Genomic DNA, 14,863 nt, shown 5'->3' with positions numbered 1-14,863 from the left:
TAAGGGAAATAGCTGCACCACAGACAGCCGAAAACAAACTGTTATACTGTAACCAGGTACACTGTGTTTTCACTCCTGGGGGTTTGAGCTATTTAGTCTAGAGCCTTGCCATATGATTAGAGGTGTATAGAGTGGTCTATGCCCATATTCAAGCCAACATTATTGTGAAATAATCTCTCTAGGAAGAGTGTAATGACGTTGCCGAGAACAACACAAGTAGAATTATGAAAGTTGTGAACATTTATACAATTTGGAGATAATTTTTCATATGTGCAGTGCTATGAGAGTTGTGAACACTTTACATTTTCTAATTTTCTTCATTAATTTCACCTGAAATATGATTAAATGTTTATCACAAGTCCTAAACGTTTGCTTGCCTTGAGCAGTGGTAACATCAATTGAACTTTTCTGTTATCTGGTGATCAGTCTTTTACAACAGGAATACATTTGCATATTCCTCGTGGTAAATCTGCTTAAACTCAGACATTGACTTGGCCATTCCAAAATGCTGAACTCTGTATTCTCCTTTGCAGACTTGCATGTGTGCTTAAGGTCATTGTCTTGCTACATGACCCACTTATGGTTAAGTTTTAGCTCACTGACATTTTTCTGGAAGAATTTGCTGGTACAATCCAGAATTCATCCAGGTCTCTCAATAATGACAAGCTGTACTGGACCCAAGACCCACCTATTTTTTTTGGTCTCATCTGTTTATAGAACATTCCTCCAGTAGACTCCGGCCTACCCATGTGTCATGTTGCAAACTTCAGATTGACAGCAGTGTTTTTATAGAAAGGTGGCTTCCTCCTTGCTATCCTGCCATGCACACTGATCTTGTTTAGTGTTTGTCTGTTGGTTGGTATTACTCCAATGCTAGAAAGACTTGTAGATCTTTTTTTTTTTCAGATTTTTTTTTTTTTTATAAAATAACTTATTTAAAATAAATAAAAAATATGATGATTCAAATAACAGCCTATGTGCAAAGGTATCCTGTTGAGGATGCGAGATGGGGATTGTAGTGAAAAAATAGCAGAGAATTTAATATTTCCCACTTTAGCAGTATTTTCCACCATAATAAATTTTAAGTACTGAGTAACATCTACTGTAGTACTGCTGTGGGACCTCAGTATCTGGCAATAGAGACATGTCTCATCCCTTTATTTTCTAAATACATGTCAAACGTCAAAGATATGTCAGAGCAGTCAAGATGTCAAGTACATTCCTCACAAATGTACTTTCAGTATTATCATCTGAAGTTCTTCAAAGTACAAATCAAAAGGAAGTGTACTTGAATACACGAAGTAAACTTGATTATTTACTACCCGCCTCGGCTGATGTATTTCACTCCATCATGCAGGATAGATAACATCACTGTCACACAAAAATTTGGTACTTTTAAAATTGCAGGTTGACAGGAGCAGGAAAAAACTTTTTTGAAGTCCATATAAAAAGATTTTATTATAAACATCATTTTGGAGCATTTCAATTGGTCTATTTATTATGAAATTCTGGCATTCTGGCCTTTTGGCAGCCACCAGTGAATGGACGTGTGAAAAGGAAAACAACAGGCAATGAAACCATGTCTGATTTAGACCATTGCTCTTTTCCCTCAGATTAAGAAAATGCAGGATTAATTGCAGAGTGATAAACCCCCTTTTTAATTAAGGAGCAATCTTCATCTTGCAGTCCTGAAGGACCCCCCACCATGAGATGGCCACACTGCCCTGGGCAAGCGTTTCTTTTTTTTCTTTCTTCTTCTTCTTCTTCTTCTTCTTCTTCTTCCCCTGGCTTTCAATAATTGAACTTCTGCAATGACCAATCATCACACTGTCACCAGACATTGCTCAAGAAAAGGGAACCTCTCATTGGTTTGTTTCCAGTCAGGACCAGGTAATGGTGTCATGGCCCATACCGTTTCTCTTCTTAAGCTGTCCAGATGTTGTCAGGACTATTATTAGAATTCATTTGTTTATATGTAACAAAAGTCAAAAGTACACAAACAAAAACAGAGATACTGGAAATCAGCTGATAAATGAGGAAATGGGTTGCCCAAAAACCCCCTATGACTAGTTTTGTATAGCTGGTCACAGATAGCACAGATGGACTGGTCTTGCCTGTTTGAGACATAAAAGCCTACATGAGATAATGCTCTCATTAGGAACACTCTGCTACATTCCAGGAGAGGCTGTCACCATCACATTTTATAGAAAGTGTTCATGCTTGAATGGAATTCTATGCCAAAATGCAGGCTAGGTTTTCCTGTTCCACTGTAAACAGTCTTGGCCTAAACAGCTATTTTACATTTATGACGTTTATCTGATGCTCTTATCCAGAGCGGCTTATATTTGAATTATGTTACCCAGGCAGGCAAGTGTAGTGTTAGAGTTATGTCCAAGGACTCTTCTTGGTGTAGTGTGGAGCAGGTTTCCCAGCTAGAGCCTTGGCCTGCAATAGGGAAGGTGTTAAAGCAACAGAATGCGAGAGGGAGTGTCGTATTTCATATTAGCAGTGCTGTTATTTCATGATAACACACGACCACGAATGTTGTTTTTTTTTGCTTTAATACAACAGTTAAGAAAATAATAATAAAAAAAAAATAAAGTAAGAAGTAAATAAATTGAGCCGTGGACGTAGCATGTGAACGTTTAAGGTTAGCATATCCTTCCGCCAAATTATAGTTCCTTAATGAGCAGCTTGACGATTGGTCACAGTAGGGAACTCCACTCACTCAGAGCACAGCCTGCAGTTCCTTCTCCAGCTCCAACCATCCAATCAGCTCGCAAGAGCGAAACTAACTTCAAATTTGCAATGCAGCACAAACTGGCTGTGTTGTACACATTATGTCCAGCATAGTGGAACAGTTCAATAATGGTCATGTACAATTTGCACTTTAATGAAGTTTTAAACATCGAAACACTAGACAGCTGCCATGTTGTTTTTTTTACCTCCCACACTAACCATGTTAGTGTCGTGTCAAAGAATTTATCCCCAGAGGAACTTACCAGCCAACATGTACACTGTAATTAAAGACAATCACTCCGAAATGTCATTGGAATTCTTATATTTATTTTAAAAAAGGCCAAGAAAAAAAATAACAAAATTCATATAGAAAATTCACATAGGAAAAAAGTCCAACCAGCAAATGTACAAGGCTAGAAAATGAGATTGACTTGAGCTCGAGCGTAGTGTGATGTTCACAGTACACCTAAGGCCTTTCCCTCAGAGCGAGAGTGCATCAGAAAACACACCTATCCACAAGAAGTCACAGGACGGCCACAGTAGGTGGCCTCCACCACTGCTGTTGCACAGGAAGTCATGAGACAGGCAGTCACGAGGAGACCTCTAGTACTCAGTATGCTTGGAGATACAGTACCCAGATTAAAAAGGCGAGAAAAAAAAAAGACAGCGAGTGCTAACAAAGTTCTCACATGGTTTACCCACAGAAAGTAAAACAGTGGTTTGTGAGGGAAGCTCTTTGAAGGTAACCCATGTAAGATATGCACCTATGAAGTCCATGTAAGAGCTATGGCAACAAGTTGTGTAGTTGAAGGCCCCAGAGAGTTACTATCCCAAAACAACATTGAGTATCCACAGATTAAGCTTCGAAACATCGGTTTTCAAGTACAAAAAGTCTGGCTCAGTTCTTTTAAATTAGCATAATCCATCTGGCATTAAAGTCATGACCACTGATTGCATTACAGCAGAACAATTCAGTGTGTTTTGTTCTTTTGTTTAGGGCAGTGGTTACAGACTGTATTACTAAGAAATAGTGATAATACAGAGAAGTACAGTAAGGGTTCCCAGATAACAGAACTGTATCTCCATGCTCATTTGATCTTCTTGATCATTTGCAGACCTCATGCCTTATTTTTCCAAGAAACAATTTTTTTGGGGAAAAAAAAACCAATTCATGAAAAGAACTTTAAACATTAAACTGAACGCTTTAACAACCCCTTACTTATCACTAAGGACCAAGTGTAGAAATGGACATACAAAATAAATAGCTTACACTTCTCACCTCCGTTTCTCAGGCACAGACATATATCATATACTTGTAAGGGGAATGTTTGCTAACTAAATTTTAATTCTCAAGAGAGGGACTTATCAAAATCTAGGTACTTTATTTCTGAACAGTTAAATATGCACTGGATTTAAGTACGTTCATTACCTCCCAACGTTGGTCCGAAAGGCTCGGGAAAACAATTATAAACGTGTTTTACTGCTTTAAAAAACACACAAGAACAAAAACAAGGAACTGTTAAGTACTTTTAAGGTTTTCGTCATCAAAATATACACAATGCATCAGAAAGAGAATGGCCAGTTCCTTCCATCTCTTTCCTTTTCTCCAGAAATATTTACACATGCTTCATTACAAATATTAACACTGCTACCCAGCCTTCTGGAGAACCTGTGGCCTGGCCTGGCCTGGCCTTGAGGGTCCCCGGCCTCAATCTGAGTGCCTCCATTGGAGGTGACCAATCTTTGAAATGGGGGAGTGAATTTCGCGTCCCGAAATGTGTAGATACAGGTGGGAGCATCAAGGCACTGACCCTTGACGCCACCCCGCACACACCGTTCACTGATCACCCCTGGCGGAACTAGCGTGTGTAGGCTTTTTAAAGGGCGATGTAAGGCACGTTCGCCACGCTGGGGTTGGTGTGAAAGACGTGTGGGTGTCCCTTTTTGACAGTCACAGTTCGTGAGAGACCCGTTCTTTCCCTCGCTTTAGAAGTGTATGGGCACACCTCACGGTGCTGTTTGTGACTGATTGTGCGGCAGTATTGCTCTGTAAGGCAGCTAAGAGCATGTCCCATAGCAGATACAGCATTCCAGTGCCTGAGGAACTACGAGCTAACCCAACCATCCAATTAGTGCTGTCTAAAGGACCTGGATGCTCAGATTTTTTTGGTGTTAAGCTTTGAGACAAAGCTAGTGTCTTAAACCACTTATCTTTAGGTTAAAGCTGGTCACGTGGTAGGGAGTCTAGCATGTGCCATGACAGTCAAACAATGTGATTGCCCTTTAGATTTGTACTGGAATATATAGAAAATGATTCTGTATATGGAATATATTGAATATATATATATCAAAGCTTCTGTCCTTTCATTTTTCTACACCAATTGAAAGCAGGATCTGCTGTTTATATTAAGTGACCGTATCATGGTGAATGGACCAATAGAAATTACTTGATGAAAATAACTGATTTAAAAGAAAAAATATATATATTTTGTCACCTAAAAAAATGGGTTGACCTAACACCGCTCCTCTGAGTATCCAGGCCTTTTGACTGATTTTGGAAAACATTACAGACACCAAGAAGTCCAACCGATTGTGCTTCACAGTTTAGAGATCCAGAGAGGCACACAGACTTCCACCCGCCCCCACCGGCGCACACACTTCAGTCACATGCTACATGAAACTCCTCCCAAAAAGAGAAAAAACTCCAAATATACAAAATATACAACAAGAAAAAAACAACACAAACAAAAACAAAAATCATTCTGGTCCTGCAGAAATGTCCCCGAGCCAGTGCAGTTTTTTAGTGGTAATGTTGGGAAGCGCCAGCGCTTGCCCACCCCCCTCAAGCGTCCAATACACCCGTTCATCTGAGCCCATGCTGGTAGAGGGTGCTGATGGTGTCAGCCAGGAAGGCCACCAGACCGCGGTACAGGCCCCTCCAGTTCTGCCATTGCGGGGCCTCATTCTGAAACACACATAGAGAATAGAAGAGTGAGTGTGTGTGTGTCTAACTAGGGCCACATGATTATGTCCAAAATTATGAACTCATATAATGATATTAAAGTAAACTAATTTAATAACAAAATTGTCATATTACATCAACACAATGATTACCAAATTCATTACCTGGGCTGAATGTATGCATCTAAATGAAGTAAATTAAACACATTAAGTTTGTCATTATTGTCTATATTTCTTCAAATATTGAAAAATTTGAATCACTAATGCAATTGTATTAATATAAAATAAAATATACAATTGCAATAATATTTAATAATAATACAATTTATAAAAATTAACTTGGGTATTTCACACCCCTCAGTCACAGTGGAGGTAATAGATGGTAAGCCCCCGTTATCCATTCAGTGTAAATACTTTGATTGCTACTCTGACTATTACTATATTTCACAAAACTAATGTTCTCTAATGTACCCCCCCCCCCCCAAACCAAACATTACAAATAATAACTAGACACAAAACAAGCCTCTGACAAGAACACAAACTTGGCTTTCCACACAGAACAACAGAAGATGACTTGTGCATGTGTGAGATGGAGGGAAAACTACAGTGAAGCAATAAAGTGTGTTTGTTATGTGTGTGTGCGTCTGTATGCACAGTGTCAGACAGACAATGTCTGGACATTAGTCTGGTGGGTGCTATTCAACAGCTGCAGTGAGTCAACATCTAAAATTAACTACACTCAACAATTGTGGGTGTAAAGAGAGAGACCAGGAGTCAGACATAGTAGGAAGAGGCAAAAGCCAGCTGACAGATGACTCCTCTCTCTCTTTTTTTTTTTTTTTAACCCAGTGCTTATAATTTTACCACCTGATGCTACCAGCCCTGGGAGGATGCAAGCAAGCATGTGAAATCAGCCACTGCATCTAATGCAAAGTCATTGGCCAGCTGAACACGCTTGGAGGAGAACACTAACTGCCAGTTAACAGACACCCTCTCCAGCAAGCATTGCTCAAGTGAAAAAGAACAGTTCTACTGCAACGGCTCACAATAACTGAGCCATGAAGCAACGAAAACACACTGAAATAAGCAGGGGGTGTGGGGAGAAGGGTGTGCAGTCAGTGTGTCTGTTGACAAAGGAAGTCTACAAAGACATTAGTAACTAAACTACTTTAATTAAGTAAGTTTGATTAAATGATAATTGATTTTATGAACAAAACACCATCAGTCACTTGCACCAGTACTGTTTACACACAAATACACATTCTCACTACAAGCCACAGTTCTCTAATAGCACAACACATTCTACAACTACAAAAAGACAATTGACAAAATTATGGTTTGAGCTCGGATTTAAACCCGGTCACTGAGGATGCCTGTCGGGTGTCAGCTGGTCAACTTTTCCAAAGTCGCAACAAACTCAAAGCCTCAATTCTCTTTTAGTTTTAGTTCAAGCCAAGAGCATGGAACAGTCAGAAAGAATAAGTAAGTGACATTATATACATATATATATATATATATATATATATATATATATATATATATATTCCCGTAATAAGGAAAGTAGCGCCGCTATTGTTGCTACTCTGGATTCAGCCTGTCTGCAGTTCGCTAAAGATTACATAGACAAGCCAGAAGGCTGCTGGAACAATGATTTGTGGATGGATGAGACCAAATAGATATTTTTAGTTTAAATGAGGCACGTTATGTTTGTAGAAAGGGAAACACTACATTCCAGCATAAAAACCTTATCCCATCTGTGAAACACAGTGGTGGTAGTATTATGGTTTGTGCCTGTTGTACTGCGTCTGGGCGAGGACCGCTTGGCATCATTGATGGAACAATGAATTCTGAATTATACCAGAAAATTCTAAAGCAAAATATCAGGATATCTGTCCATTAGCTGAATCTCAACCATGAGCTGAATCTCAAGAGAATGTGGGTCATGCAGCAAGACAACGACCCTAAGCACACAAGTCGTTCTACCAAAGGCTGATTAAAGAAGAATGAAGGTAATGTTTTGGAATGGCCAAGTCCAAGTCCTGACCTTAACCCAACAGAAATGTTAGGGACGAACCTGAAGCAGTAGTTCATAGGAGAATACTCAATAACGTATTATTCATGTACTCTGTAATTTATTAGTTTTTTATTATTATTCAAAAACTGTAATTTGCCAAAATGTGTCGTATTCTGTATTTGAGTTTACAAAGAGCTTTGAAGCACTTTAAAATGTACCCTTATACAACTTTAGGGGGGCATTGGTGGCTCAGTGGTTAGAGCTCCAGGCTATTCATGACAGGGTTGTGGGTTCGATACCCGGGCTTGGCAAGCTGCCACTGTTGGGCCCTTGAGAAAGGCCTTTTACCCTCTCTGCTCCCCCGGGCGCCGCAGCAATGGCTGCCCGCCACTCAAGTTACGTGTGCTCACTGTCCACTTTGTGTGTTTCACTGGTGTGCATGTGTGTGTTCACTGCACGGATGGGTTAAAGGTGGAAGCCAAATTCCATGTCACAAAAATGTCACATATGTTTATTACTGTGTACCATTATTATTACTGTGTATAATTTGAGCGCAGTGCTCACTCATGTGCTACATCTGTGTAAACTGTAGTATGTGTATAAGATGGGTGTCCATACATTTGTGTGTACACTGCATTACATAATTACACCGCCTTGAATCATGTCTGCATCAACTCTATTCTACTCTAGTCACTGTACAAATTCCATGTGTTTCTTTACTTGTTCAACTTACATAAGGTAAAAAAGCCTTGAACCCTTGACTCCAGTCAGGAGACGGCACAGAGTGTTCTGAACAAGAGAGAAGTTACTGAGTAGTGAGAGTGTGTGTATGTGGGGGGGTGAGGGGGTGGGTGTAGTGGGCTGTGCTCTGGTTTCACGTGCCTGTGGTGTAAGAGCACTCCCCTGTACACACACACACACGCACGCGCACAGCTTTTGTTGATGTACACTGCTTGAGGAAGTCCCCGTAATTTCTCTGCTGGTTCCAAAGTAAACAACGCCCTTGTGCAGCAAAAGTGCACTGCTCTCACAGTTCAGTGGGGGCACAAAACTCCCCCCCCAGTGCCTGTTGCATGTGACTCCACAAACAGCTGGCTCAGCCTCGAAACACTGTCATTTTTTATTTATTTATTTTTTTTACGTGTCTGAGTGAGGCTGTGTGTGTGTTCGCACGGATGGCTGCCTGTGAGTGCACTGGTGTGTATTAACTGCATTCATTTAGCTTGACTGAAATGTGTACATCATTCCCACATGAATAAAACATACTACATCGACACTGCCGTGGTCTGCCGTGTTTAATCTGGCGGTGATGAGTTGACGTATCGTGATTTATTCATGTGGAAACTGTGTATAAACAAATTCAACACACCACTTATTTCAGTGCTGCGTACTGATGGGTGTCATCCTGAGAAAACCTGGACAAACAACACAGAAGTGTAATTGTTTATTGGGTGTGTGTATGTGTGTGTATGTGTGTTTAAGTGTGTGTGCTTTTCTCGTGAAGGCTGGTGTGCCGAGTGAGCAGTGGAGTGGTGTGATGACATCATGTGTGTTTGTCTGAGGAGAGGAGAGAAGAGGAGGGGGAGATGGGTGTGTGAGGGGGGAGGAGAGATTAGCCTCTGTTTACTCCACTGACTGACTCCTCACGCGATACGGCAGGGAGATCGAGAGCGGCAGACGAAGAGAGAGAGAGAGGGATTGAGAAAGAGACGGAGAAAAAGACAGAGAGAGAGAGAGCGCGCGAGAGAGAGAGAAAGGATGGGAAGGGAGAGAGAGAGTGTGCAAAAGAGAGACAGAGAGAGAGAGACAGAGAGAGAGAGAGAGAGAGAGAGAGAGAGAGAGAGAGAGAGAGAGAGAGAGAGAGAGAGAATAGGGGAAGGATGGGCATCAGGTTCAACCACAACTGGAAACTTGACTCCAGTCACAACACCAGCCATGGTGAATATTGCATTGATCCATTTACTAGAAAAGCCACTGGAGGCTACACAGACACACACACACACACACACACACACACACTTACTGCCGCTGATACACGCCCGGTCACACCCATCACCACCCAGTTGCACAAAAACAAGTCCAGAAACCACACCGTACAGTGCAGGTCATCCACTGTAAAAGCACACACACACACACACACACACACACACACAGGCTCCTCACCCTTCTCTGAAGGTACACTGCATTCATCTCATCGCCTATGGTCCTCAGCTGGATGGCCACTCTCTGGATGGCTTGTTCCTCTGGTGTGGGCTCTTCGTCAGCAGGGGAATCTCTGTGGCTTGAGTTGGCAGAAGAGCTGTGGCTTTCAAGCAGAAGATCAGGCAGGGGCTGCTGACTCCCAGCGGGATGGGGTTGCTCCCGCTCCGTTCCTGAGGTACACACAGAAGAAATGACATCACTGCCTGAGGTCCATCTCACTCCAGCATTCTCCAACAAACACCTCTGCTGTGTGTTTACTCATGAACTCACTCACTGTTCACTAAATAGCAATTACTGTACAGACTACTGACTGGAGAATGGCCATGAATGGTTCCAACTGTTGTTAACTGAGTGGTAGTGAATGTTCAGGAACTGGGTGAATTAAGGAGCACATTCAAGAATTGTGAGTGGGGGCGAACACTGTAGAACTGTGTGCCTGACGACGAATGTTCAAGAACTGGGTGAGCGAGGGAGAGTGTTTAGGAATTGGGTGAATGGTGGAGAACTTTCAAGAACTGTCAGTGAGGGAGAACGCTGTAGAACTATGTGGATAGGGGAGAACATTGTGGAGCTGTGTGATTGGCGCAGAACGTTCAAGTGCTGGGTGAATAAGGGAGAACTTTCAAGAGCTGTGACTGAAGGAGAACACTGTAAAACTGTGCTAATGGGGGGGGGATTCATGAACGTCTCAGCAATCACTCACATGTATGACAACCAGTAGGAACAAGACTGCCACAAAGAACACAAGATTCCCACAGCGAGATCTGAGTCGTTTCTGCTGCGACTTACTCCACATCTTCAAATCCTTCAATTTTTAGCTCCTTACTTCATCACCTATAGAAAAGTGGAGAGGCCCTGCATGGCAACCCACTGACCCACATGAATGACCAATTCACAAGGATGAACGAGCTGACTGTCTAATAGCAGCTGCATGCCAACTCCAAAACCAACCCATCCCCCATCCGTAAGTCACATGCCCCTGCCTGAAAGTAAACCCCCAAACCTGGGCCAATCGCTGCCCATGCCGCCAGGAATCACACAGAGAACTTCATGGCTCATGGTCGACAACCTTGTATTTTCTCCTTTGAAGTTTGTGTGTAATCTCTTAATCTTCTTAATAAGTCTAGAATATGTGTGTTTGTGGTATCCGTGTGTTGCTGTGTGGATGCCCCCCCTGTCTGCTCTACTGTAAATAAACACCTGATGTTGTTTGGTCGCTGCTTTCTACTACAGGCTCCTGAATCCTGTGGTAGGAAGCTCTTTTTTAAAGCTATATAGATGATGGAAAGGAAACATCCTAATGCAATGATGTGTCAGGCAAATCAAATGTATCATAACATGTGTGAGCTATTTTGTCACCTGCTGGTAATGATCACATTATAAGGCAGTAACTGCACTGAAAGATAAGGGCTCAGTTTAAAGTACCAGGCCAAGTGGATGTGCAATCAACCAGGAAACAGCCTATCAGGCTGCAACCAGCTCAACCAATGTACTCAAACAATGCCTCTGTCTGGTAAAGTCATTACTTCTACAAACTGCACAAATAACTCCATAAGCACAATAATGCACAGGCTTTAGGGACGAGCTCTTCTACCCCGGAGAATGTGCTGATCCTCAGAGCAGGTGACTTAACAGCGCTAGAGAGGGAGAGACCGCAAGAGCTGCAATGTTCTGGCTTGTTGCCAGGGTAACTGTAAGCCTGTGCAGCCTGAGAAGTTATCCAGCCATTGGTGGACAGGAATGAAGGGAGTGCAGGGATAGGGTGGACAGCAGTGAGATGGGGAGGGACCAGGAGTAGGCGAACAGCCACCGGCTTTTAAATAGGAGGTGTTGACAGAAGAGCGCTTGGAGGGTTTAAGCGAGGCTACAGAAACAGCAGCAAATGTGAGAAACAGTGGAAAGACGGGGTGAAGATGGTCACTGCTGGACCAAAACACAGAAAAGGCCCCTGTTCTGGGCAGTGGGACAGGCTGAAGCTGTGTATTCGTGGGTCGTGTTCAATGGTTATTTCTTTTGCCGCTTGCAGAGGGCAAGTCTCAACATGCCTCTGCTTCACTATGCTAAGACTCGACCACAGAGTGAGAGGGGGAGCACTTCCTGGAGTCAGGACCTTGTACCAAACCCATCGAACACAACGCAAAACCATATTGCCATAGTTAACCAAAGACACCTGTGTTGTCAACCGTACAGATACATTTAGAGAGTGCGGTGATTTCAAGTTTAACTTATTCAAATCTATCTGCAGAGAATCTGAGACGTGAGCATGGCCACTTTCTGCATGCAACATGCTCCCTTTATTGCTGGATGCACTTCTTATAATATCATCTGTCAGTGTGTGCCCACACATACAGAACATTTTCAGGTCACTAAAGGGTTATTATCAGTTTGTTTCACCTACATTTCAAACCAGTACTTGATTAGATATTCACTGCACTTTTGCAATGTACTGCATTTGCAAATCTAAGAAAATAGATATTATATTTCTCTATAATGCTAATCCAGGTAGATCTAATCCCAATTTCCACATTTGGTAACGCTTTGGTAATTTTTATCATTAATGTTTAAAACAGTCTGGCCAGAGGAGGATGGGTCCCCCTTGTGAGTCTTGGTTCCTCCCAAGGTTTCTTCCTCCAGCTCTGAGGGAGTTTTTCCTTGCCACTGTCGCCGTTGACTTGCTCACGGGGGTCTTTGACGCTTCATGTTATTCCTTCTTTCTTCTCTGTCTCTATTCTTTATTAAGTACTAATTATGTAAAGCTGCTTTGTGCCGACAACAGCTGTAAAAAGCGCTATACAAATAAATTTGACTTGACTTGACTTGACATTTCATAAATATTTCCACAATTGCCACGATTTGGTGATATGAAAAATATCGGACAACGGCATCAGCCCATAATTCCCATCTTAGTGCATCTCCAATACTGCTGTACTAAGAATGAACTGAAACATACCCTCTGCACCATACAGCCATGCTATGCCAAAGTACTGCACTAATGCACCTGCTGTGTGACTTACCTGCAGTGCCTGTGTTGTCTCTGAGAGGATCATCCTGCTGGGGGACCCTGGGCACGCTCAAGGTATCCTGCGAAGGGGCGAGGGATTGAGGTGCAGAGCTGGTCTGAGTGGCCGTGGTCCGGTGCCGGTGGCGTGGCTGGGAGACCGGCTGTATGCCTCCACTAGGCCAGACGTCCCGTCGCAACACCTCCATCCTGCAGCTCTGCGGTGCCGTGGGACTCTGACCATCCACCCTGCTGTCCATCTGCGGGCGGGCCATAACAAACACCACCTGCAGCGGGAGACAAAAACAGCAAATATGAACCCTTATGTAGCAGCCAGGGTGCCACATGCTGTCTGAGAACTCATAGACAACAGAGCTTACAGCATAGCGCAATTCTGCAAGGCCTAACTAACAGATCCTCAACACAAGAACATTTTAGGTTGGCACTTGAGGTATAGGGCATTGAAGACAATGCACAGATGCCAAATTATTAGGCTTAATGTCATTATTTTCATATGTAAGCAATCTGTCCATCCTTGTCTAAGATGTCCAAGAGTTCTGTATATGTAATTAAAATGGTTTTAACACTTTTTGTATTTTAACACAAAAAATAAATCAGAGGGAAAGACAAAATACACCCACAATGCATTAAATTATACCTAAATGCATTTTAAAATATTAAATGTTATATCTCATATGTGTCATTTTGGGTAAATCCAGACGTCTATGGTATTTCTCTTGTTCGCCACTAGGCGGCAGAGCTGCGGCGCGTGCGGGTTGTTTGTAAACAAATCCGTGCAGGCGGCGGCGGCGGCGGCGATCGGCCACCGATCGGCCACACAGCAAAACACAGAATAGCAACATAGATGAACGGCATAGTCACGATTCTCACATTCACAACATCGACTAAATAATTCAAGCTCCGTATTCGCCAGGCTCAGAACATAGCTAGCATTCAGGGTGGGAGGGAAAACTGGAACAAGAAGCCGGGCGACTTCAGCCTAAAACAACCCGACTAATTCCACTCGACACTGAGACTAAGCGAGGGCTGGAGGAGGACATTTCCACATTGCAACACCTCTGGAGATGTTATCAGCGTTGCCCTCAAACGGAAACTATGAAGCACTGGAAAAGAGCCGATGCACAAGTGCACACGAGCCGGGTTCAGAGAGGAGGACAGCGTGTGGAAACGGCCTGAAAACCGACAGCTAGGCTCACTCTCAGTGCAGACAGTTAGCTAGAGCTAGTGCTAGCTAACTACTGAAGCACTGAAACCCATCACCGATAGTCTACAGAGTCGGCCATCACCCTCAATAACAACGTAGATATATCACATATAGCTAGCTGCTCAACCTCAAGAAAAGAAGAATGAATATGTGTTAAGTTACTGTATGGTTAGCGATACATAAACAGAGAAAAATCGCCGACGATCTGACAGCAGCGGGCTGACAGTCCTTCACTCCTCCATCGTTAACCGTTAACCGTCTGGAGGGAGTGAATGTCACACACACTGACCCCAGCAGCTAACATACATAAACACAGTTAGCAAAGCCTCAAGTTGCCGACCCTGTCGGGCACGATTCGCCGATCAGACACGCCAAAACCAGCTGAACTATTTCTCCCCTGTCCAAACGCTGTCGCCCTTACCTTTTTAGAGGAGTCCTTTACGAACCAGCAGTGATTAGCTATCTAATCAAGTGCTCGGCTTTTCCTGACGTGCTTCGTGGCTAGCGGGACACTCTCCACAGAAAGTAGCTAGTGCCGCCTACTCAGCGCGCATGCTTTGATCCAACGTTACTCCAGGAGGACTCGCTGCCGGGTTAGTCCGTGCATGACAGTGTCGTTAATATATCCGAGTCCCGACCGAGAATGAAAAGTCGGCTGTAGTAGTTATGCTAGCTAGTAGTTGGTGTTGTTGTTGTCGGAGCGGAGTGGTAATGACAGCCACAG

At 43.0% G+C, this 14,863-nt stretch overlaps 1 protein-coding gene across 1 annotated transcript; it reads right to left on the bottom strand.

The window, feature by feature from the left end:
• Positions 1-3,049: 3,049 nt before the first annotated feature.
• bbc3 (BCL2 binding component 3) lies at positions 3,050-14,863 on the bottom strand. Its single transcript, XM_072691155.1, has 4 exons — positions 14,561-14,863; positions 12,931-13,201; positions 9,878-10,086; positions 3,050-5,704 (listed from the first exon to the last, which is right to left on the bottom strand). The coding sequence occupies exons 2-4, from the start codon at positions 13,187-13,189 to the stop codon at positions 5,603-5,605; spliced, it is 570 nt and encodes a 189-aa protein (XP_072547256.1). The 5' UTR covers positions 13,190-13,201; positions 14,561-14,863; the 3' UTR covers positions 3,050-5,602.

This window comes from Salminus brasiliensis, chromosome 11 (genome assembly GCF_030463535.1).
Source record: "Salminus brasiliensis chromosome 11, fSalBra1.hap2, whole genome shotgun sequence".
Lineage (NCBI taxonomy): Eukaryota > Metazoa > Chordata > Actinopteri > Characiformes > Bryconidae > Salminus > Salminus brasiliensis.
This window is presented reverse-complemented; position numbering and strand designations above follow the sequence as displayed.

Excerpts from the sequence above, each read along its gene's own strand:
- bbc3 (XM_072691155.1), bottom strand. The coding sequence starts at position 13,189 with ATGGCCCGCCCGCAGATGGACAGCAGGGTGGATGGTCAGAGTCCCACG. Across the intron at positions 10,087-12,930 it reads AGACAACACAGGCACTGCAG|GAACGGAGCGGGAGCAACCC; the intron begins GTAAGTCACACA and ends TGTGTACCTCAG. Across the intron at positions 5,705-9,877 it reads CAGTGTACCTTCAGAGAAGG|AATGAGGCCCCGCAATGGCA; the intron begins GTGAGGAGCCTG and ends TGTGTGTTTCAG.